Raw genomic sequence first — 26,977 nt, 5'->3', positions numbered from 1 at the left:
AGGAAAAGGCAAAAAAGAGATTACATCTGCCTACAAAAAGAGAAATACCTCTGATGATGTCTAGTTTTGGTTGTTGGGGGGAACTAAAGAACAACACTTGCAACCCCTCTGTCTCACTCTCGACTCAGGTAACATTCTCTAGATTTTGCTACTTAAACTGCTGAAACTAGCACAATTGATCACTACTGAATGATCTGCTCCTTCCTGTATCTAAAACATGTTAGACGACTCTTTTCTAGGAAAGCAGAGTATAAGTCTGATACTAAACCTTGTTTATTTGTTGATGCCCATAACAATCCCCATAATTTTCAGGAAAGTTTTCAGCATCCTATTTCCTAGGAAATACATTAAACTGCTTCAGCTTTTAGAGTGCACTGATCACAGTTCTGTAGATTTTTTCATAGGCTCTCTATCTCAATAGGTTTTAATATATAACATTGTTTCCCACTTCATAGGCTACTTTTAGGTATAAGGGGCTATTTCCTCAAGGACTGACAGTTAAAAAATACACTCCATATTTGAACTAGGTTTTTTCATTGCATACATGGATATTGGAACTCTCTAGAGAGGTTCCTCTGCTATAAGCTGCATCCATAGAAGCTGGAACAGCCCACTGTGAATTTAAGTTTAACTGGAAAAAAAACAAGAAATTCAGTCTCATCTGGCTTCTGCTGGCACAGAAGTGACTTGATAACTGCATTTCCACTAAACTCCTTCAGCATCTTCACTCAGATTTTCCCAGGAAGATAGCAAGAATGGGCTAAGCAGTTTTTATCATAAAATGAAACCTTTAGAAAAGCGAGTATTTGTAAAATGCTTATAGCCAATCTTATAACAAAATGCAATATATTTATATTACTTTCAGGATCATCAGGATAGAAGATGGAGTATTTTTTTCTATTTTCTAACTACCACACAAGGTATATAATAATTCAGTTCTTAAAACTGGCCTCTGCCATTGTTAAAACTATTGAATTTTAAACTGCTAAAGCATTTTATTCCTGCTATGAATTCTCACACGCCTGCGCAATGGCTTAAGAAGTAGGGAGGGATATTTCTGACCATCAGAGATATGATTAATTGGACAAATGGCACCAATTATGTTATGTCTGTCTTTAATCTAACCTAACACACATGAGACTTGTATATACAGCAGAATTCCCAATACCTGCTTCAGCCACGAGAACTCTGATATATCTGAAGAATGAAGCTTTCCTTGCTGTAGACAAAATGAATATACTTGTTTAGGCTATAAAGGTGAGAAAAAATGAAAAGATGGACTAGGTTACACATTCCCAGTGACTGAGAAAAGAAAGCTCAGCACTGCACTGCATAACCTGGCAAAGAGTTTTCCCTGATAAAAATAGGAATGCTTTTGATGTGTTTGAGGTATTCTTAAGTTTCTTCAATTTATGTGTCTTTAAATCCTTTGCAGAATTAGTCTATATTTAAATAGCTTCACAAAGAGCTACACATTTCAAATGTTCTTAATATATTATCATCATTATAAGATTAAAACCTCCATGTGTTATATAGTCATCTATATAGTCAAGGTACTAAGATCTCTGGATAAGATGCTGTCTGATTAACAGAAAAGAATATGAAAAAACTGAGGTTAAAGATCAGATTAATTCTAGGAGGTAGTGTGAAGAACTAAAATGTGTCAACAGTGTCTGAGAAAATGGAGCAAAACAAGCCTGGAGAATATTTTTGCCTAATCTGAAGTCATAGTTCCTCAGTCACATCATATTTTTTCCAAAACATCCAGACACAAGTAACCCAGGGAAACTAAAGACAATTTAGGAAATGCCCCAAGCTGAGAAGAGTTAGACACCAGGAGACTGCCCAGAGGAAACACCACTCTTAGAATCATGGAATATCCTGAGTTCAAAGGGACCCACAAGGATAATTGAAATCCAACTCTTGGTCCTGCACAAAAATTCCAAGGTGTGTCTGAGAGCATTGTCCAAATGCTTTGTGAACTCTGGCAGGCTTGGTGCTGCGACTTCTTCCCTAGGCAGCCTGTGCCAGTGTTCTCCTACTTCTTCCTATTGCAGAGGGGAAAATGGGCGAGACCAACCTAATTCTGAATTTCAAAATAACCAAATACAACCCTGCAGGTTACTGGCATTTGAGGTGATGCACTAGTTTCCCTGCTGCCAGAGTAAGCCATGTAAGGCTGGCTGTTAAAGGCAGCCTCAGTGCTTTTCTAGAAAACAGAAAAGCAGCAAACAGAAAACAGATCCTGTCAGCTGTTGAACCTGCAAATGAGAACACTCAGATGATACCTGCTGCTCCCTATCTGTGGAGGGCACTAGTAAAGCTCATTGTGGAAGTCATAAATACCCTTTCAAATTTACACCATGTGGCAAAAGATGGCACTCTTGAACTGAAACTGTTCAAATAAATATTGTCCTCTGCCTCAGGGCTAAGTGGTTATGAATTGCCTGCTAAAAGTGCACTTAGAGCAGACCTGTCACAGTGCTGTCTCTAACCATGAGCACAGCAAGGGCAATGGAAAAGGGCTTCTCACCCCACATTCCTTACAAAGTCAGCTTAATCCTGCCCAAGATCCCAGCTCCCACCCTCCTGCCTGCTGCCAGCAGCACCCTGCTCCTGCTCAGAAGGTGGCAGACACCCTGAGGGACTGCAGCCCGTGAAAGCAAGTAGGGGTAAGCTACCCTTCAGAGCAAAGGCTTTGGGAACTCCAGGATTGCCAGGAATACATCTAGGCATTGATGCCATGCCCTACAGCTAGGAAAACTATTCAAAACAATGTAAGTAGCAGACCACTGCACAGTAGCCAACATATTCATTCCATCAAAAACAAATTAGAGTTTTTATGTTTGAGTAGCATAAATCAACTGAAGCATGCAAGAGGACTCAAGCTAAATTAGAGGGAAATAATATGTTACTTCAAACAAAATTAATTTCTCAGACTTCCAGTAAAATCTGAACTATGCACGCTACAATTGAAGGAAATTTTATTTACACTCAAACATTTTCAAAACCAGGACATTTTATTAAATGACAAAACTTAACGTAAAACCTTATATCATTTGGATTATAAATACAAGTGAAAACATATTTCAATTGAAAGCAATATACTTGACTACAAATTTGAATAATTATGTGGAAGATATTATGGTAAAATACTCCCAGGGATAGTTAAACAATTCATTTCAATACTTTGCATGATATGAAAAATTTATTTTCTTACTACATGGTATCTCAAATATAACCACGTGAGTACTTTCTTTACATACCTGCACCGCTTATAGAAACAAAACAGAATTATTTTTACCTGAAAAATTAAGGCCTATATTCTACTACCTAGAACAGTAGTTTAGGATTTTTTTCCCCATAAATCCAGTGCAACTATTCATATACACTTAATTTAATAATACATTTAATCTCATTTTCTATGCAGACATATGAAAATAAAACACTATGTTTAAATTGACTGCAACCTAGTTTCCTGCAGTTTGAGCTGCACCTTACAGTTCATACACAAACAGCTTTGACCCATGCACCCTAAGAGCAAAAGCAGCTATAAGCTCACCTGGCTTCTATTCAAAGTTTTTTAAAAGGAATATTTCTTCCTTTTTCAAAATATTCTTACCTCTTCCTTTGTCTTTTTTGATATGACCCTTAGCCAGTCTCCAATCATGCTGAGGACAGCTGCAAAGTAAGCCAGCCCAACAAGGATCCAGAACCACACCACTGGTTTATAAAAATCTAGGTATTCAATGTCTGATCCCCCTGAAAAACAATACAGTAAAAATTGACTCACACTTAATAGCTATAGATGCAAAGATATTTTTTAATTAATTTTCCTCAGAAAAAAAAATTTAAGTTTCCTACACCTTCTGTATTTTTACCCATGCAAAGTATTTTTTAAAATTTGAACAAATTATAAAAATAAATACATCAGTACACTCTTAAAAGTAAAATCTTAAAAATCTTAAAATCTGCAAATTTTAGACAAAGAATCTTAAAAATTCATAATAAATATTGAATGAACACAAACCAATTCAACTTCTGATACATTATCATTTAAGACAGAGGTCACTGAAGACAGCTTGAAAGAAATGACTTGCCCCCTGCTCCAAAAAATGATGCTGTATTGATGCAGAGTTTTAAGTATTGTTCCAAAGAATGCAGTGTGTTGGTATCCTGAGAAATCTGTTTTTGTAAGAACTTTAAAACATCTCAATACTTATATAAAACCTTTAGCCTCAGTAAAGAAAGAATAGCACCTGCATTAACAAGTGTCCCTGGTGGGTAGGCAAACATTATTCTCCATTCTGCAGAAGGAAACCAGAGTGCAGGGACTTGAGTTGAACTGATCATACCACCCCCCTCCCCGCAACCCCCCCCCAAAAAAGGTGGATAAAAGAAGTGTGCTGAAGGCAAGTTTTTTGAATCCCACTGCCATAAGCACCAGTCACTTCTTTTCAGTGCTAAAGTATAAAAAAGTATAAATTTCAGAGGTGTCTGTAATAGAGCTTTCAGGTATAACACAGCTATAAGGAACAGATGTCTTATTTCCACACAAAAATAAGCTATGTTCATCCAGAGCTCTTGACAACATCAAATTACTCACATTGCTATGCAATAAAACAGAAGCCATAAACTTGTAATTCAGCTGTGTTGCAACAAATAAAACCAGACTTCTAGTTTGGACTGCTGCAAGAAGTTTGATGTGTGTATCTGCCCATAATTGAAGAGACTCTGCAGTAAAACCTTCTCAGGCACATTAAAGTAGCCTGTACAGGTACATAGTACTTTGTTTTACGTATCTGCATCCTATATTGAAGCAAATCAAAGGAAAATTGCCCCCAAAATATCAAGCACCTCGTTATGGTAGTGAGATTGACTCTCATAGAGAATAATGTTTTTATTTAGCTTTATTAGGACTGAGATTACATGCAAACAACAAAGAATTTTACTGATGGCTAGCTTTGTATGGAACCCCTCCCAGACAGAAATTTTATTTTCATGTCAATTACACCTTCTCATAAAAAAAATAAAAAAGTATTGAACTGCAATGGTTTGCTCAACTATCCAAGAGATGAATCCACATCGTGAAAGTAGATACCCTTTGATGTCTTTGTAGTCCCAAGCAGAGGTAGAAGACAGGGCTCTGTATAGAACAGAAGACATCCAGCCACCAAAGGGGCTGAGTTTGTCACAGCACAAGACAAACAAAACACCAAATCATTTGTTAACAACATCCATGTCATGTCAATCGAGTAAAACAGTATTTTAGGGATGATTCACCCAAAATTCATTGTAATTCAAAAAATGGTTGATTACCACTATGTCTTTGCTACAGTAATGGGCTACTCTTGGTGGTTTATCCTCTTCAGCTGTTCATACAATGCACAAGAAAGTATCATAGAAAGCATCCATATGGTTGGTTTTTAATTTTTGGCATACTATTTTTATAAACTGAAACCTAAATCTGCCAGTCTGCAGGAAGCACTTCCTTCACAGTTTAGAATTATTAGAATTATTTTATTTACAGCAAAGTTAATCACCGGGGCAAGAGTTAGGAAATATTCACGTTCAACCAAGTTTTCTATGCTGTCTGGCCAGGAGATGGCTCCATCTAGCCAAGCCCAAAGAAGCTCAGCTCTCCTGAAGCTGAAGGGACAACAGGTATCCAAAGAAATACTCTAAGATAAGGCTTCAAAGCTAGAACCTTTATTAGCTGTTGAGCTTCTGAATTTCAAGGACTCCTTGGATGATTTTGCAATTCAACCAAATCTTGAGGGAGAGAGACAGACATACCTGAGGATGTTTGTCCTGACATAACTGCCTCTTGTGATGCTGAAACTGCCATAATGAAGTTACCTGGGAATGTCATTAAACCGGATTTCATAGAGAAATGTGATCACAACTCAACTGTACTGAATTTAAACTACAGGAATTCATTAAGTACCAAATTCACTTAAATGGATATGAATGCATTTGGGTATGAATATGCATAGCTAAATGTACTTGTACTGAAGTATATGAGATAATCTAATGATTTTATGGGCAGCATTGTAAAAAGCATATCAATATGATACATTATCATGTTTCTTTTGCAAAGCAAATTGGTTCATGCAGCCCTCTAGGAAGCAAAACGCTGAGAAGGCAGAAGATGAAGTTTGTTGCTTGTTTGGCAAACCTAGTTTTGCAGGCTGAGGGACAAAGCTTTTCCAAGCTTTCTTTAGCCTCTACGCAAAATGGGTTAAAACCACAATGAAGAACAAATCTAGCAGTCTCACTACCATAATCTGTTACCAAGAGCAGTCACAGTTTACTGCCAAGATGTTTTCTGGTAAAGATTTGATCTAAAGTTGCTTGAAGACTATGAAAAAAACAGTTTTCCCATCCATCGACATCACAGGCTGCTGTATTATTGCTACCATTGTTCTCACATCTGCCAAATAAATTTTGTTTGGGATTTTCAACACTTTGGAAAACATAAGTTGTTCTATGGCCCAAACATATTCCTTACTAAGGTCAAGAACTCCATTTCATTGAAGAAAGGCAATTGTGAATATCTCAGGCATGCTTTAGGACAGATTCTGGATCTCAGGTAAGAGATCAGGGTTATAAGTATATCTTTTTTACTTATTTATTTATGTAAAATAAGCCCTTTGAAAGTAAATAATTGCCTCATTGTTGCTACTCTGTTTTCCCATTCTTTCTACAGCAACTGGCTCAAAATAGAAACATGTAATTATTTCTATAAAGTTGGTTGGCTTTGCATTTTTACTTCAGAATTAGAAGGAGAGAATGGAAAGTGCTGTCAACATTGAATATCTTAGTTCCATACCAGCAAAAAATTTCTGGGTTATTCAAAAGTTGGCACTGCAAACAAGTGCAAACAAGGAAAATGTCTCTAATTTTTCATCAGCAGTAAAAATTACTCTGGATATAGAAAAATCTATAATCCAGATTTAATTGCAGAATAACAAGTAGCTGTCCACCATCCATGTTGTGATAAACCTGACAAACATGTTTAGTCCAGAAGTGCAATTTGTCCCACTCCAAAGAAACATGGAGGTTCAACCCTGCAGCTTGAAAGGAATTACCTCTGAGGACTGCAAAAAAAGGGGGAAGGGGGAAAAGAAAGACTAGCTCATGTGGCATCACAGAAGGCTGGGGCCGTGATAGCATTGCACTGTCAGAGATGGAATGTAAGTAGGCCAGAGAAGCCACTTGATGCCACTCAGTGGAAAATGGAGAGCTACTTCAGAAAAGAAAGCACAGATTTAAAATACTTCTCACATGCTGTCCTGCACAGACGTCAAGCAAGTCAGTGCTCCATCTTCAGCTTAAAGCACAGGTCGCAGCTGAGAGCCCATATTACAAACACCCAGTCCTGAGGGGGCAAAGAGCTCTTCCAAATGCTAAAAAAGGACTCAGAGTCTGTAGGAGGGCACAGTGCTCTCCTCCAGGATGCTGGACACAGCCCTGGCTGAGCATGACAGCGATTTCTCTCTGCTGGTGAGTGGTATCACACAGTGACAGCAGATCGACTGGGCTGCTATGACCACTGGGTCAAGTGCCCCAGTTCGGTGACATTAAATGAGACTAAAATATCTCATTTCTTTACAAACTGGGTCTCAGGCCAAGCTGATTACAGAATGAAACAGTGAAAAAGTAGTAAGTTAAAAATCAGGGTTTAAACATGGAAAATAAACCAAGCAAAAAAAAAAAAAAAAAAACCTCCCACAAAAGTAACATGAGTTGGCATACACTTTTAAAGTAAATTTTCAGAATTCTGTGATCTCTTTCACCAAACCAGTTGAGACAATCTTATATCATCACGATGCTCCACTGTGAGACAGACTACTGATATGTTATTTATATTTTTGCCTTTTACTTAATTTAGGTGACATGTCCAAAAGTTGACTAATTCAGATTTGAAGCCTGTTAGATTAATGCCATTAGAAATATTTGAATATACTTTCCAAACTGCACTGCAAGTTAAAGAATTTATCTGTACATGTGAACAATATATTTCCAATTATACAGATACATTCATGTGCCTCAGTGCAAACCTTAGTACTCAGAAATATATTTCATCGTACTGAAATCATGACACATTCAACATGAGAAGATTTCTTTTTCACAAGATACTAATAGTTTTGTTTGAGTTTTCTTCTGTCATATTAAAGTCAATGTTTTCTCTTGAAAACCAGAAAAGAGATGTTTGACTATGTCCTGATATTCATAAGGCAGTGCAAGCTGTAGTACAGTTCTTTTCTTTTTTTGGCAAAAAGCTACAATAAACTTTCTTCAAATAAAAAAAAAAAAAATTCTCTCCCTCCAAAAAAAAAATAAAACCATTCCAAAAATTTGAAAAATCAAGTAATTTCGTAAGATGGAGAAGCAGTCAATTTTTTTTTGAATACTGTTCATATATTTCCTTGAACATGTATTGCAAGGGCTTTTAATCTTTTCCTTCCTTGCATGCACCAGGAGTGATCATTCTGTTTTCCTTAAGGCTTTTCTTGCTGATGGAAACCCCAGCTGAAGTTTCCACAGACTCCAAATAACTCCTTAAACTCTGACTAACAAAGGGAATGTTTCTTCATTCTGGTTTCTGTGAGTAGAGTATATGGTCTGCAGGACAAAAACGAAAGTTCTAAAAAAAATCCTGGAGAACTAAAAGAACTTCTAATATGACAGCCTGTACTACAGTCAAGGATATCACTACATTCCTGAATCCTATGTTCAGCTATTGGTTCCCTTGTGGTACAGCTGTTGAATAACACTCTGTTCTTTACCTCCTGAAAGTTCTTCAGGGCTTTTTTACAGCTCTTACTTGCAGTGGCACCAGAAAGCAGAAAGTTTCATGTTAGTGAAAAATGATGGGTATTTCAGAAATTTTTCCCCACACAACAACGCAAATGTTAAAACAACCATGGGATTATGTGGGGCTTGTAAAATTATGGTTTTTTTCTCTGAGATGGCAGTTCCCAGAAAAAAAGATTTGAACACTTTCAAATATATAGGAATTTGAGGGTTTTGAGGGAACTTTATGGGCCAAAACTGACACACATATATGGATTATCATGTGGGCCTCCAGAGTGATAAAGGAATTATCAATTTGACTTTTATTGCAAGAAGTACACTCCGACATAATTGCAAATCGGACCATCACAGTCCACCATTTTGCTTTAAGTCTGACTATGATGCTAAGTGGAAGAAGGTAATTTTCACTCTAAGTTTTGTTTAAGGAGAAAAAAAAGTCAGAAAAACAAATAAATTAATGCCAGTGTGAGGAGTTTTTTGAAATGTGCTGCATCTAGGCACCAAATAGACTGAAGCATCATTCTGTCTGCTGGTTTTTGCCTCACCATGGCAAACCAGAACCAAGACCAGCATGCTCTAGAACCACAATATTCTATCATGACCACCTCTTTTACAGCCTTATTCAGAATTACAGGTCTTAACAAGGGTGTTTCTCCCTTGTTTGTGACAACCAGTTTTCCTAAACTTCAAGGAGAGTTCTCCAGACAAAGCTTACCACAAAAATATCAGTGGCCCTTAGTGTCCACTCTGTAGTTATGACTTACCTAAAAGAGAAACAAGCAAACCAAAAAATCATAGAGAAAAGGTACTAATTTGTTGGGGTGCAAAAAATTCTGCATACTTCCTCAAAATTAATAAGGAAGCCTAGCTTTTAGGACAAATTCTATCAGCTCTACTGAGAATTGCAATGTCAGTTTCCTTCAAATAATTTTGTACTTATATACACACCAGTGACCAAAAACTTCCACAATGCAAAGCTCAACCAATTAATACCTTAACTATTTTGCAAAATTTTTATTTAACTAGCCAATTATGTACTGCAAAGAAAACAAATTTTTGAAAAATCCTTCCAGTCACCAGCCAAAACCAGAGTTTTAGTTCACCCAAAGATATTATCGACTTCATCCCTGTCAGAATATAGTCCCATGGGAAAGTTAACCTCCCAGTTGTGACAGAGACAGCCATTTAACCCTGTTGTCTTGAGTATTGTCTCTGCAAGTACAAATCCCATTGCCCCTTTAAGTCAATAACATATTGCAGTTCAAATACGAGTCTTATGTATGTTGCTCAAAGAAACTAGACAACATTTCTGATGCTTTGAAGTAATGGACTTGCAGTAGGATTTGAAATTAAATAAAGAACATCTTTCAAGAGAACCATAAAAGGCCATCAGATATAGAACAACATAATTCAAGGACATTCTGTAGAAAGAGAAAGTGTTTCCTGGTAGAATTAAAAAGCAGACAATGTAGGAAAAAAATGATGATATCAAATGGTCTACAAATAGAAAAGTCTATGGAAATTTATAATGGGAGTAATGATGAACGTACTCAGTGTTCTAGTTAGAGCCAAGTGGGCCATTTCACATAATGCTTTACAGTAAATATAACCAGGCCTTTATACACTATCATTTTTGTTCCCTGTCATACACGTACCCTTCAGGAATGAAAGTCTAAAACACCGAGATTCTTGACTTAGAAACAGCATAATTTTTTTATTTCACGCCAGTTGTTATCTGACCAGAATCACAAATTCTGAAGATAAAATGAAAATAAGAAAAAGAATACAGGAAAGAAAATGGAAAGGCAGAAGTCAAGACACCTACAAAGGCATTTGGAAACATCACAAATAACTATGTAAAAGTTGAAAGAAATTTGATTTGCTATTTTACAGCTCAGTTCTGTAATTTACAGGAATCTTTGGCAAGTTTGCAAGCAGTCTAAAAATGAAGGCTGCCTGAGTAGCTTAGTATCTTCAACGACTAAATTTACCCTCATTTTACCCACATAATTTACAAATATGTCAAGATGTTCTGACACTTTAGATGTCCTTGTTGGACCTCACCAACCTGAAAAACCTCTGCCAGTGACAAGACCCTTTACTGCCATCAAGGCAAAATTTCAGGCACATGTATAAGAGGAGTTACCCAACCTGAGAACCTCAGCTTGGCACACTTGGACTCACACAGCAGCCATGGCCACAGACAAGACACAGGAGGAGCCCAGAGCCTGTGAGTGTCTACTAAAAACAATTCCCTCCAGCAGAGTCTCTCACTGAGAGCAGACCAGCACAAAAGTCCTGTTGAGCCACCTCTGCCTTGCACTGAGTTCAGAGGTGGGAGAGAGGCATTTCATGAGAGAAATTATGGTTCTCTATCAGCAGAAGGCCAAGAAAAGCAAGTTTCAGGTTTGGAGCACAAAGCTCTGAGTTCCTCATCCTCACCTCTACACATCACTGACTTGGATCAATGTGCTTTCTCAGCACAAACAGCATATCCTTACACAAATCTAAGAGGTGAGCTAACACCTCTGACATATTTTCAAGAGAAAAGTTGACACAGAGAACTGGCCCAGACTTTTTTTAGCTCAGTATATCAAAGTTATTTACAAATAATTCAGCTTAATGGAACCATAGGAATTGGGCACGTCACCTATGGGTTATGCTAAAACTTCTCCTGACATTACAAAAAACACATGGGCAAATGTGTACTGACAAAGAGTCACAGAGTAGGATGCAGCAGATCCTACAGAATACAGACATTTCAATTAAAGGAGATAGAGAGCTCTGGAATATTTTGACAGTAACAGATGCACACAAAGATTATATCACTTCACAGGGTGAGGCATTTCAAAGAAATCCAGCTGAAAAATGTATTCAGATTAAAGTGCTCTGTGAGTGCTTGCACTTTTTAACCTGTAAGAAAAATAAAACAAAACCCTTACCTAAATGACACACTACTTAATTTTTAATAATACAGAAAGAGAAAAAAAACAGTAGGCAGAGAAATGCACCATGAATTTCACTGTCCCACCTCCTGTCTCTACGCTGTCACATCAACCAAAATGAGGACAGGACCCATCACATGAAAGATGAAGGATAAAACTGGCAGAGGGTACCACAAGAGAGATACATCTGTCCAAAAACTAAGAAAAAAATGCAGAATAAATATCACTGTGCAAAACATTATAAGACAAAGAGTTATTAAAAAAATCTTACCTGCAACATAGTCACCAAATCCAATGGTAGTTAAAGTGATAACCACAAAGTAAATTGCATCTAATGTGTTCCAGCCTTCTATGTGCTTGAATATAACTGCAGGAAGGGCAACAAACAGCACGCAGCCAAACAGTATGAATATTATTGTTGAAATTATGCGAATCTTTGTCTGACTCACATTCCATTTCTGGAAAGGAAAGGGGAAAGAGAGGAAACCCATTGATAATAAAACTGCACTCGTGCACATCAGCACCCACCACCCACCAGTGTGCACTACATAGCTCTAGAGGACACCACATTATAATTCTCAAACAAACAGGAAAACTCAAGCAGGATTTTATTCTGAAACGGGTTTCAAAGCAAGCATGACTACCCGAGGAAACATTTGCCAGCAGTAAATGCAGAGCAGGGCTGGACTCTTCACGGGTGAACAGGATGTGTAGCATTCAGCAATACCAATAGCTGATGATGTAAAAGTTTTGAGGGCTGTCTAGATATTCGAATGAGTTACAAGTAGTGCATGCATCTGCAATTTCTCTCATTTTGTACATCCACAAATAATCAACTAAATAAGGTGAATTTTAATCATACAGTTCTCTGCAATCAAATAATCAGCTAAACCCTTCCTACAAAGCAGAGCTGGAAGGGATGTAAGATAGCCAAACCTGTCCAAGGACAAAATAAAGCTGCCTAAGCCACTGCAAATACATTACTGGCCAGGCAACCTGTAATCATACTCTTGTAATCTGATAATTTTCCTAATGTTTAACCTAATCTCAACTCCTTCTATTTAAGTGTACTGTTTATGGTCTTATCCAAGACAAACACAGAAATTGTTAATTTTCTCTTTCCAGCAAACTTTCACAGGTGTTCTCTTTCAGTTACATGTTCTTTAAACCAAATTTATTTATATCCTTTTCTTCCCCTTCCTACTTTTCTTGCAATCTCTTGGCACCAGCATATTAGCCGATGTTTCATTAAGTGTTGTACTCAAAAGTAGATATGAAAAAATAGCACAAAATGGGATGGAATGAGCCTTTCTTATGGCTTTGCCTATTTTCCATGGCAGTATGACATTGACCCATGATAGCATGTTAACTTCTAGAGTCCACAGAACATTTTCCATAAAATTGCACCTAGACAGCTGTTTCCTGACATGCACCTGCATATTTTATTATTCCTTCATATATAACTTTGAATTTGTCCAGCTTAAATTTAATCCTATCTAGTCAGACCACTTTTCAAAAATTTTAAGATCATTTTGATCCTCCAAAGTCTCCCCAGCTTGAGACCATCTGCAGATTTAATGAACCACGTCATTTAGCTGTTATGTATGCTATTAACATTTTTCTAAACTGCACTACAGCTAGAACAGACCCCTACAAAATTCCATTTTTCCTGCCCAGCCAATTTGACATTTTTCATCCATCCAATGCATGTCAGTTCAACCTAAAAGAAGGGATTATACAAGAAAGTTCCACAGAAATCGACTGAAAATGAAATCATGTTGTTCACAATGAATGTTTTCTTGTTTTTAAGTTTCAGTGGGAACTGTGTTTACAGTCACCATGACCAAGGTTGAGCTTTTGTAACCCAAATCAGAGTAATAGCTTGTGTTATGGCAACGTAACACAAGCTATTACACCTGCTCTGACCCATCAGCATCTCCCAGTTCTTTAAGCAAGCTAATAAACAGAATTAGAGAGTGTTCCAGACTGCAACATCTAGATCAATGTTTTCACTCAGATATTGTCAAAAGGGGGATGATACTGCTTTTTATCTGGGGGCATTCTTCTTGTAGGGATACACCCAAAATAAAAAAAAAGGAAAATTATTATCTCTGCAAGCAAAAGAGAGGCACAAATTGATCTCAGAACTTCTGTACCTTTAAGAAAAAAAAATCAGCCGTGAAAACCCAGAAATTATAAAATGTTCTTATGGAATGTTCTTCGTTTTTTCAGACAAATCCCAATGGAAATCTATGTTATTCACCGGTACCTTGTCTGGACATGAACTGATGTTTCAAAGCCAAAAATGCATGCCTTTTCTTAAAAAGCTTTCAAGCTTGTGTTTGCCTATTACATAAGACTACTTAGCACAGGCCCAGTTTTCTTTGCATCAAAAACAAAGCCATGTCAGACCTTTTCCATAAAGAAAAGGTGTCCTGCATGCAAGGGTAGGGCTTAGTGTGGAAAACCAGGCCTAACACTTTCAGTGCTGATGCAAACAGCTAAAAAGTTGGTTACTAAGCATTCATTGCTTCAAAAATCTCAGTGAATACATTTCTTATCACAATCTAGACAAAATACCTTTAAGGGTAAGCATCACAGCAAGTTTACAAGTAACAAGGACAGAGCAAAACCTAAATTCTTTGGGTTTTATTCCTCTTCCCAACCATAACAATAGTATGGAATATGTCTTCACCCGATTGTCAGAAGTGTTCATTAGCGAGTTCAGACTGTGCCAAGTCCTTCTTACCTTTTCCTGTACATCTGATTGCAACAAAGAGCTATACCCTGTTTTTCAGGCTTTTCATTTCACTTGTGAGATTCAGAACAAGAAGCAGAAGAACAAAATGTGGCAGTCAGCATACTCACAACAAAGGTATCTTCTACTTTGGCAATTCCTTTTCCAAAGATTGTCCCTAGTTGATCTCCAACACCAGCCAACAGAAAACCAAACAGAGGAATTCCCAATAAGGCATAGATGATACAGAATATCTTTCCACCTTGTGTGCGTGGGGAGATGTTTCCAAAGCCTAAATTACAAACAACTTGAGATGTTTAATAGGTTACACAGAATACATTATAAGTTTAAAAAGAACTGCAGGAATAGAACAGTTAAAAACAGGGTGACCAGGTTAACCATAAGACACAGCAAACATTGTGAGAAGTTAAATGAAAATGTAGGTCATACAATCTTCTCTGAGCTACTCTCTTATCATCTACTTCATGTTGTTAATAGCAATTGATTATCTGTGCTTTAGACTGCCAGTGTCTGTCACTGGGCGTTTAACAGGCTGCAGCACCTGTAAATTACACAGGTGTAGACACAACACAGCACCTGTAAACGACACAATTTTCCTTCACATGGGCCAAGTTTCAAAGTGAAGTGGCTTCAAAAAAGCCCAAACCACTTGGATGAGCAAAACAGGGATTTCCACCATAAATGGGACTGCCTAAATTCCTCATTAATAAAGGCTTTGGTTCCTTCGAACAAAGCTTAACAATACAGCTCACGGCTCTGTCCATTTCAAAGTGGAAATCATTTTGTCTCCACAACCCTGTGTAAAAGAGCACCCCAAATTCCTCTGACGACTCGATTGCTGCTGGTCCACTCAAAACAGAGAAAGTGAAATACAAAGAGCACAGGGTCCAGCACCTGTAGAATGCCCTCAGTACATCTCCCAGGATCAGTATTTAACGATTTGGACAAGGTCACACAGGCAGAACCCTACAAAAAAGTTTCCTGAGCTTAAGTCCTGTTTTAATTCAAACATTTTTCTCCTCCAAAGGATCAGTCATTTTTTGAGGGACCAGTAGCAGTAACAACCCCAGAATTTCTGACATTATTTCACTTTTTAGCAGAACAACATGCCCTTCAAAGGAGGCTAAAGGGAAAATTTGTCATAAAAAGGCTTAGAAATAAGTCCAAAGCTTCTTTTAACATTACCTTCTTGTTAATAATAACTTGCAAATAAAAAGCAAAGTGGTTCGGCATGAAGTTGAGAAATTCGTCCAAGTACCTTAAATTTTTCACAAGAAAAACATCATATGCACACAATCTCCCAAAGAAAATCCATTTTTCTGGAAACAATCTGACAAATTTTATTTTTAAAGTAGCTTAACATTTTTTTTCACAACCTGACAAAATTCCTACAATATAGAGCACATTTAATGAGTGTCTTAGCTATTTATCAGCATTTGTATTTAAAGATTCTGAGCATGATGGTTTAAAATGTAGATTTTCTTTATGAAACCTATTATCTTAATTTCTGGTTCTGCTCTCCTTTAGGTAAGCTACACCAAAGCTCTTTTGCTAAAACTACTTTTTCCTTTCAGAACACACAAGACAAAACTGTCCCTCACTTAACTTGGAATGGATTGTTCAGAGAAGATGTTGATGCCCCATCCCTGGAAGTGTTCAAGGCCAGGTTGGATGGAGCCCTGAGCTCTGGTCTAGTGTAAGGTGTCCCTGCCCATGGCAGGGAAGTAAGAACTGGATGATGTTTAAGATCCCTTCCAACCCAGGCCATTTTATGATTCAGTACAATAAAAATAAATCACACTGGGAATATATTTTACTCCTAGATAATTCTTCCTGAAGTCAGAGAAATGAAAGTTGATATTTAAATTTTCCCTAAATCTTGACTCATAAACCTTGTTGAACAAAAAAAAAATTAAAAAAAAAAAAACCAAAAAAAAAAAAAAAAACAAACAAAAAACAAAATCACAGGAAATACCAATTAACCAATTACAGGTTGCAGAGTCCTACATTCTTGTAAATGTTCCCTGCACTAATATATGAAAGAAAGCCTGACTCAGAAAACTGGGAAAAAGTCACAGCTACTTTAGACCAACTCAATATGCTTCCTTAAACCAGAGTCGGAGTTAAAATTATAATTCAGGAAATTTCAGCTCCACTGAGTTCACTCTGTCCCTTCATGCACCGAGGAGTAAAGTTTTAAAATAAAATTAGCTCATCACCAAACAAAAAGGGACAAACAGATCCAAGCTACTCTGTTTTCATAAACATGCCTGTTTATGCATCAACAGAAGCTTGAATTGTTCCAGGTTATAATTCCTGGGAGGTCTTAATGCAATTCAGAATCAGGGGTCTGGATACACCAGATTTAGAAAACTCATGCTAGGGGATTTGGCAGTCACGTTTTATTTACTTCTCTACAAAAGCAATGTCTTGCAATGGTGACAAAACACCAGCCCAGTGGAGCACATGCCAAGCAGGCAGTTTTGCTTGGCTGGCCCCATAAAACAAGCAGGCACTCTGTGAGCACCCCAGAGCTCTTACAGAGGCTGTTGCTCTGCAGCATGCTTCTCATCTGCTGCTAATTGGTATGAGGACACCAAGTTCACATTCAGCTCTGGGTGTTCTCCCTAAATAAGACTAATGCCTTCCTTGAAGGAAGGATGGCAGTTCATTTTTACACTCAAATTCTTGTTTTTCATCCTAAACACTGTCAAATGCTTTCCTTCCATAAACACAGAAAAGGTATTGTGTGATAGTTGTATGATTAAATCACACATTACTGGATAAAAAAGCACTCCACCAGGTAGCAGTTTATTTCTGTCCAGATGCTCACTGAGCATAACACAAAGCATGGGGAGGGCACGTACTTTAGTGACCCAATCTGCCAAGGGGTTTCCATCACACATTAATCACATTTCCTACTGTGTCATGTTTTATAACAGTCTGCTGCTGTACAGCACAGCCTACTTTGAGAGTTACACAAGTTGTCCTTAAATCCTACTCTCAGCTTCTCCAGTGAAAACCTAATCCATTATTTATACACCAGGAGAGAAAACGTATTTATATTTCATATAGTTGATGTAATTCCCAAGAGGTTTGTGTCAGAAAAGTATTATTTCTTTCTTTAAATAATTATAATAAAGACAAAAAAGAAGAATTCTGTTGCTAGGTAAAAACCAAGGAAACCTTAATTTTGGGCACTGTGCTGGGAGAAGAGAACATGGTCATAGGAATTCTGCTGCATATCCCTGTGTACCACAGAGCTCCTGCATGTGGAAGGCAGGAACGTCTGGCCCCAGTTGCAATGCAGTAGCTCTCTGGCATATTTTCACTTCAGAGTTCCCCTTTCCACTCAAGAGGCAGCATAGTGTCTGGCTAGGACTGCCTTGCTCATGGACAAACCTTGGGGAATCAGCCACATGACAACACAGTCTACTGGCTCTTCCCTGCCTCAGAGCTCCTTGCTTGGATGGGATGGGAACAGGATGTGCCCACTGCAACTGCCCGGGCAGCCTCAAGTGCCTTGCTTGTTCTTCACATTTTCAGTCCTGTGAAGCTCATCCCTTCCGCTGTTTCTGAGGGGGAAATTCCTAGGACTGGTCCATTCTCCACTTCAACCCAATATACTTGGGTTTCATTGTGGAAATTAACAACTTGCTTGAATTAAATTTCTAAATCCATTGGAAAGCTTCCCTCAAAGCTTTTAATCAATGCTGTCTACCATGAGCAGTACAGAGTACAAAATTTAACTTGCTAAATGGGATCTGTTTAATTCAAAATATTGTCAGCATCCTTTTCAGACTGTCCTTCCCCAATGCATCCTCCCCACTTCACTTTCATAACCAGGAGGATGATTTGCCTCCTAATTTCACCAAATCCCTTTCATGTTCTGCTAAACTCTTAGTGTGCTTTTAATGAACAAAGGACTTGCCTCTGAAAAGCAACTGTGGACAAGAAATTCATTTCACAAGGAGCTTCCAGTAACCCTTGAGTGAATTCTGATTCTTTGATTCTGTGTGAATTAAGAATAAAAGCCCATTGTAAGTAGATTGTAACTAATAGCTGCACTCAAAAAAGTAACATATTCCAGGGTTTCAGCTCCAAACTCCTAGGAGTCTCTGCGATTCAAATCAGGTTCAAAGGAAATCTTTGGTCAGCTATAGAGGTGGAAGCAGGGGTATGCAAAATGAAAAGTATTTAAAACAACAACAACAACAAAAAAAAAAACCAAAACAAAACCAAAAAAACACCCACAAAAAAAACCCAACAAAACAAAACCAAAAAACCCAAACAAAGAAACATTTTATAGGATTCTTTACTTTCATATAGTCTTTTTTGACATATTTCTGGGAGAATGAAAGCATCTGTAACTTTCCCATGAGAAGTAGATTTGCTGTTAAGCAGATATAAGTAACTTGAAGAACTATATATTACTGCTTTTGAGCAAAACAATGTTTGAAGTTTTAAATTCTAATCGAGTCTTCCCCCATGACAAACAATAAATTATATTGCAAATATGAAAAAGCTCAAAATGCTATAAATTCTCATACAATTGATATGACACTGTTGTTTAGATGGCAAGCATCCTTGTACTCAAACCTTCAAAAAAGGAAGACTGAAAACTAATTTAAATTGTTTTTCTGTTTTAACTAGAGAGAGGAATTCCTTTGCTTTCTAGTTAACCAATATCTTCAGAAAACTCTTGTGGATACACATTTTCAAAGTGGAGTTAGAAATATAGAGACTCCAAATGAGCATGCTTTTTACATAAAACTCCTAGACAAAGCAGGGCATCTACTGAAACTATCTAGCTGCAATTAAGTATTTCTCATGTGAGAGATTATAGGTGCTTTTGAGAATTCTAAGACTAGATTTTACTTGCTAAATTGACTGGAAGAGAGTGCTACCACCTATGATTCATTTATTTCAAGTACCTCAGGTGGGATTGAAAGTTCTGAAACATTTTCTTTCTATACAAGGAAATGTAAATTCAAGTACAAGCAAATGTTTTATCCATGTTTATGACAAACCTCAGATTAAACAAGGCAGGCATCTTTCATGAGATATCAAAAATAAATAAAGTTTAAATTATCCCAAGTTAAGGCTGTATATTTTAAGGTATGAGAAACTACTCTCAGCAGGAGGTTTGGATACGCAGTCCATTGATGGAAGAGCTCAATATTGAGGATAAATGATTTGGTGAACAGGCACACTCTTAATTACACAAAAATGGATTACAGAAAGTTGATACTGAGATTTCATAGAGTCTGAGAAAAGGCAGAGCTCCTGGCTGCTGTCCCTCAGGAGGCTGGAGCCACAGGAAGCAGCTGCCTTGGCCTTGGCCTCAGCCACCAAACTGTGTGCCGCTGTCAGCGGTTTTGCCGTGGATTCGCGTCCACCCTGACCACCCTGCTCAATTACAGTGATTGCCCTTCTCAAAGGGCACATGCGGGTTTTGATACTGAACGTCAAATTGATTTTAAGAGATCAAAAGATGCTTTTTCCAGGCCCTGAGGAGCTATCTGGTAAAATTTTTATAAAAGGTACCTCACTGAATTTCTAGAAAATAAAATGCTTTTTCCCTTTGGATCAGCACTTGGGCTCAGGAGATTAGCATTAAATACATCCCTGCCCAACAGTGCCAAAGCAGAGGTATGCACTTAGTCACAGATGAATAAGATATTCCTTTCAGCATAAATAATGGTCTAGACATAATCATTAAACAAAAAGGCAATCTTTGTACCAATACTGACTATGGGGAAATCCTTGCATACACTGCAGAAATAGCAAAACTTCCATGTTTGTGCTCATTGTGTGAAAAACGATGCCCATTTTTACACTGATCCCTTTTCCTTTCTTTCTCTTGACTCCTTCCTACACTTCCAGTTTGACATGCTTGTGTATGCCTGTGCTATATATTTGCATATTTATAAACATATTTTCCATGAGGTTTTATGGCTTTGGATAGTATAAGGGCTTTTCCATTTCTCCATGTGACTTCCCTCCCAACATCGCAAAGTAGGTAGAAAATTCCTATTCCCTTTTTTACAGGTAGGAAGGAGAAGCACAGAAGGAAGGAAAGTCCAAAATTCTCTATATCATTTAGGTTCATAACTCACACCAAATCAGTGGCTGAACACTATGCATTACACTGACCTTTAATTAGTGAAAGTTTATCATCTGAAGCCCTCAAAGACCCTCAGGCTTTCTCAAGCTAGAGATACACAGAGATAGGTGTTGCCAATATCTAAAACTCTGCACTCCCCTCCTGTCAGGGTCAACACATGTGCATGCACATACATTCCTGAACACAGAGCAAGAGAATCTGAAGGTTGAATTGAACAAGTACAAGGATTACTTTAAAATCTAAACCCCAAATGAATTGAATACAAATACTTTTGCTTTGAAAGTACATTTCTGTCCTATATATACACATGAATTCTTTCACCCATGCACATACTACGTGTTAACAGCCCTCACTCACAAGCTGCTGCCTGTGGAATTCCATCATGAGTATGCAGATAGTGCTCCTCCTTCAAATTAATTCATCAATTGCATGTACAGAAGATAATTTAACTTGTAAATTTAAGAAATTCCTGCATGAATCCTCCTGAAGGAAGAGCCCTGTGCAATAACAGAGATGAAGTTCTATTTTAGATCATGGTCTGCAAAGAAACTAAAAATCTTTGCTTTACAGAAGTTTGGCATAATTTCTTCATAGAATTGTTTAGGCTGGGAAAGACCTTTAAAGACTGAGTCCAACCATTAACCTAACACCACCAAGCTCACCATTAAATCATGTCCCTAGGTGCCACTTCTACACATCATTTATATGCCTCCAGGGTTGGTGACTCAACCACTTCACTCACCCACTCCAGCTTCTAGAAGCCAATTCTCACAGTTTTAGTCAGTGATTTGGGAACCATGTTGTCACAAATTACTGCTGTTTATTGAGTGTTGGGTATTCTCTGGATCCCAAACTACAAGATTCTGACTTTTAGCACTAGCCCATAATTCTGTGTCACAAAACTGCAAATAGATTATTTAGAGGGTTATGATGTTCTGTCTCAAAACCAAAATACATTAAAAATACTGATTTTTAATCTGTCTGAAAAAAAGACATTACCAATACTTCTCTTATAACTAGGAATAATAACAGGAAAGCCTAGACTGACATTAATAAAGTATGCAATATTCAAGAACTGACAATATAGAGGTTGATCTCCTTTCAGTGGTTTCTTTTTATCTGTGTTCTGTGGGAGCACTAATCAAATCAATAAAACTTCTTGTAAAAGAACAGGCTATAAATATTCATAGAAAGTAAGTTTCCTTCAAGTCAAAGTGCTATACTGGAGAGGTGAAGGAGTATTCCAAGAAAGGTCTCTGTATGGATATGGCAGTATTCAGTAGCTAACACTGAGTTGCTAAGGCAATTTCTAAAGGAACTGGGTAATGATTATTAAAATATTCTTAGAAGCTTTAACATCAACTCAGATGGCTCTGCCTCCCAGCACAGATTCTGCATTTCATTCAGCTGTCACTTTGCCCAGTAAAGAGTATTTACATCTCATCGGTCTTAGAACATCTGTGCTTTTTTCAATTATTTCCTTTTTGCAGTTGTTGTTATTGCTTGCATTAATTTTACCTCTAATTCTTATTTTAACAAAATTGAATCAGTTCCAAAAACCAGAAATTCCCACTTGCTTATTTCCTCTAAGTCAGATTGCTTCATGGTAGCAAGATTCCAGGCTAAAACAGCTAGCAAAAACATGGTGCACTTTAAAGTGAAAAGTTTATATTCCACCATTTTGTGATGGACTTTTACACTTGATAAGAATATGTGGCTAGTAAACACATATCAAATATGACAAAGCAACACTCATTCTGCAAAAAACTTCATTAGCAATATACTGATGTGTAGATAAAATACATTGTTCCAGATGATCCACAGAAAAATAAAATTTGTAAATTTTACATGTAGTGACAAAAACAACCTGATGCTACAACTTTAATGGAAATCTGAAATAACTTTTTTCTAGCATTTGATGGCTTTCTTACAATCCTTTTCTTTTCCTAGGAACAAGTTTGCATTTTTGTTTACAAATAAATCAATTCTCAGTGAGTGCTGGGTAAAACAGGCTCTTGCTGGCCTCTCCATCCTAAGGGCAAGGCAATCCATATGCTTTCCTGCAGAACAGAAAACTACCCTGCCTGTACATGTTTCTATCTTCCCTACAAAAAATAAAATGTGGTAGAAATGCTCACAAATTAAGCTATGCCAGACTTAGAGCAATGAACTGTAAAGACACCTTGATGTCAGTGAAGTCACAAATTTAAAACAAGAACTGCAAGTCCCATAATCCTGCACACAGCAGACTTGGATCAGACCATGACAAGCTGATACAAGTGGTCAAAATGACTGCAGGTACCCTGAGCTGTTAGGTAAGCTAAAATCCTCTTTCTGTTTCACTTCAAGAGGCCTCTCCCCAGGTCAGTGTTCAAAAATGTAATTATTTTGCCTCATCAGTTTTTCTTCCTGTATCTATCCTTCCTCATAAACCACACATATACAGCCCATGTATCCAGGGAAATCCTGGCAAAAACAACAGTCCAGGGGAGATGGGCAGCAATGATAGAAATACCTATAGATATCTATACCAGGATAGAAAAATTTCTCATTTACACATATTTAATATATGTACAAATATATTACTTAATATTTATAAGACAAATAATAAGAAAGAAAATATATGTCTTCAAGAGAAAATATACACACACATTATTTTGTGCATAATGTCAAATAGCTGAGTATTTTATTACTACTAGTAAAAAGGCTGCTCTATGTAGTCCTACCAGCATATTAGAAAACAAAAAAGGTTAAGGTTAAAAAAGAAGGAATACAACCAAGTTTCTAAAATAAAAGGCTCTGAAGATTTTTATTCATATTATTATTTTCTTTAAAAAGAAAATTAATATTTTGCCAGTGAGGTTCAGCAGGTGCATGAAGGTGTGAAGTGGCCTCTTATTCCTTGTTATTCTCTTTTTTCCCCTCCAGTAATCTTTGGAATTAAGACTAATGCAGAATTTTACAAACAAAAAAAAAAAAAAAAAACCACAACTAAGCAGCACGCATAAGTAACTTCCACTGAATTTCCCCTTTGACTTCCAACTACTTATGTGTAACGTGCCGGATTCAGCAAAGCAAGTAACATGTTTAACTTTTAAAATGTTTAAATTTATCTCTATTGAGGTTAAATAACTGAGCATGAGCATACTCATTCTTTTAGCATATACATCTGCAAAGATGAACAAGCACATAGTTTGTCAAAGGGAATTCTTACCAAATGTCAAGTGATTTTTCAACACTGCCATGATAGAAGTCAGACTGTCACCAGCTCTTTAATTTCACAGAATTCCACACCATGTAACAAAAGATTTTTGATAAAATGTCATTATCCAAGCAATTCAAGAAAGTGCAATTACAAGACTGCAGAAATATTTCGAGGAACAAGGATTAATTTCTGCTTCCAGAGCTTTTAGTTTTTAGTGACTTTAAACGGTGCAGGTGTGTGGGATTTTCCTCTGCAGTGAGAGTGCTTCAAAAGGCACTGGAGGATGAGCCCTCTGTGCCTCACCAGCATCCTAGCAATGCTTTTTTCACTGAGAGAAGGGGCTTGCCGTGACTCTTCTATGTCTTCATCCAAGGCACTTAGTGAGCTGCCACTCTAGACATTCTCACTCATTCTGTGGCAAAAAGAGCAGTCTAAAGATAGGGATCTACAGAAAAGAAGTTTCTTATAAAAGTTTATGATTCTAAACAGAAGTTCCTAACAGAGAAGTAATTGAACGTAAAATTATCTCTGCGCATGTTGTAAAGCCATTTAAATTATTGTTGTCAGGCAGTGCAAAATAAATTCCAAATGTTTTTCCTTTTAGTACACTGAAGTATTTTGTTTATATTCCCTGCTTGCTTTTGAAAAAAGCCAGTATGATTTACAGTAGATTTACAGGAATTTCAGCACATAGCAAAATTGTGAGCAATTATTACCTTCCCACCGTTTTTTTAAGTATATAGGCTGTGATTTTTCTTTTACAAAGCAAGTGGAATCTCAAATCACCTCACCTGCACATATGAAAGTAGTTCAAATGGGAATAGAATGCTTCATGAGACAGGGAAGAAGGCTTTCAGCTAAAGATCTTATATTTATAAAATCTTGTATTCCAGTTTATGGGGGAAAGAAACACTAAAACAAAAATATATAGAAGTTGCCTACTTATAAAGATACTTCTCAAGCATTATTCCACTTCTTTTCCTACCCTCCAAAGCTCTCAGCTGGAATGTAAATAGCTAAGCTAGTGTGGACTGAGCCATCTGCCTCTACAAACACAGCTTTGGGGTTTGTTTGGACTATGGAATATGTATTTGCCCTCCTTTAGACTAGTGTGGAATATGGTTTCAGACCAATCAAACCAACCTAGAGTGAAAAAAAAAAAAAAAAAAAAAAAAAGAAATATTAAGCAAAGGGAAAATCGAAAGGAAAACAACTTGAGCATCTGACCTCAGCTCACCAACTCACATATTTAATGTTTCTCACCCTCATGGCTGTGAGATACAAGGTACAACCTATCTCTTCCCTGGTCTTCCCAAAAGACCCCCAGGTATTCCCCCCAACTGCAATTTTAGATCCCAGTGGAGACTATCAGCCTTCTGTCCTATTTAAACCTAAAGTCTTTGAGAGCATTTTGTATCGTGCAGAGTCTGACAGCACACCTGAAAGCAAATGATGACCCAGGGAAGATACCAGAAGCTAATGAAGTCCTGGATTGCATTACCACTGCCAAACAGTAAAATGAAGGCAGAAAAGGAGAAGGAATGGCCTTTGAGGAGTACATATTGATGTTGTTCAATATAAAAGTTTTAAGTTTAATGGATGAAGGTTTGATCTAGCTCCTGTGTTGAATAAATAGTTCTGCCAATTTTAAATCACAAAAGCCTCCATTTACTTTTTTCTCTCTCTCCTTAAGTGTCAGTACATGTTCTGAAAGCCACAGCTCCCTTTTCATCAAAAGCACAATATCTCTTTGAACTGAAAAACAAGTTTAACATTTTCCTGAATATAAAAGAATATTGTTTCTCTTCCCCTAAAACATGAAAGTACATATGGAGATATGGACAGCACAGCAATTATTCAAGCTAAAGACAATAAATCTTAATGACTTTTAAATGGAACTGTCCCTGCACTGAGAAGACACATTAATTAAAGCATACCATGTGCTCTTTTTCAGCCGCTTAAGGTAGATTTAAAAAGGGAGGTAAGAACAGTAATATTTTTATATATATTCTAATAAGAAGAGCATTAATAGCATTTTCAGCAGATAGCATATATTGATGTTAATTTTTCTGTTGTTATTATCACACTCTGAAGTGTGTTTCAGAAAATAACATCTGCCATTTAGACCCACTGAAGGTTTCTACTCTCTATTACTACCAGAATAAGCAAATAGTAGATCAGGCTCACCCTTAATTAAAGGGGAAGTTTCATCAACATTTTAGCTGCTGTGAATTCCATATAGGGTCAGTTTGGAAAAGAAAATGCATAGAATTTAAAAACTCTCATAATATATTTCAGGGAAAAAAAATCTATATAGAGAAAGAAATTGGCACTCATTTTCTTTAAATGCATTTGTATTTTCACTCAGAAGCTATTTGCCAAAAAAAAAAATTAGATGTCATCTTCTTCCTCCAGAGATTCCCATTTTCTTGGGAATATGTGATCCTGAAAATCACACCAACATAAGCAAGAATCTCTATTCTAAAGAGCTTCTAGGAAGTCAAATGCTGCAAATTAGTTTCTTCAATTTTTTTTGGCCAATAGCAACAGCTGATTTTGCAGAAGCCTGCTTAACAACTGCAGAGAGAACAATGCAATACATACTTCCCCAATATTACTTGCTTTATACTCAGCTTGAACAAGGAAGTTAGAGTTATTAGCTAGTGTCCAAATATGAGAACAAAATTGTCTCCTATTTTAAATACAACTCCTAAATGGAATTAGTATGGAAAGATATTACTCAAAACATTTTGCAGCTCCTGCTGCTTTTGCTTACAGGATCTCATTTTCCTCAAGCAACCAGAATGGAACCTAACTGGTATAACTGGGAAAACAGTTACTGTTTTAAAAATATCCCACCCAATGCACACATTAATTTGTTTATGCTGCAATTGTCTGATTCTACTGGAGACTATTCATCAAGATAATACCAAAATCCTCAGATTATAAGAATTAGTTTTCCAGCAAGGAATTAAGATATCAAACTGAAGTCTATCATTTTTAGCTTGCTTTATCAAGGACTTTTTTTTTGGGGGACCAGAAATATTTATGAGAGCATTTTGTGTCAGTTAGGTATATCTTGCAGCTTAGTCTGTCAACACAAAAACAGGGGTAAAAAAATG

At 37.1% G+C, this 26,977-nt stretch overlaps 1 protein-coding gene across 1 annotated transcript in view; it reads right to left on the bottom strand.

Annotated features, from left to right (window-relative positions):
* The window catches only part of KCNK2 (potassium two pore domain channel subfamily K member 2), a 141,217-nt gene that overhangs the window by 13,447 nt on the left and 100,793 nt on the right, over positions 1–26,977 (bottom strand). Inside the window, exons 6-8 of the mRNA XM_038132321.1 lie at positions 14,634–14,794; positions 12,037–12,223; positions 3,623–3,762 (exon numbers count right to left, since the gene is read on the bottom strand). Of these exons, the coding sequence (XP_037988249.1) occupies positions 3,623–3,762; positions 12,037–12,223; positions 14,634–14,794 (488 nt within the window). The remainder of the gene's footprint in view (positions 1–3,622; positions 3,763–12,036; positions 12,224–14,633; positions 14,795–26,977) is intronic.

This window comes from Motacilla alba, chromosome 3 (genome assembly GCF_015832195.1).
Source record: "Motacilla alba alba isolate MOTALB_02 chromosome 3, Motacilla_alba_V1.0_pri, whole genome shotgun sequence".
NCBI lineage: Eukaryota > Metazoa > Chordata > Aves > Passeriformes > Motacillidae > Motacilla > Motacilla alba.
This window is presented reverse-complemented; position numbering and strand designations above follow the sequence as displayed.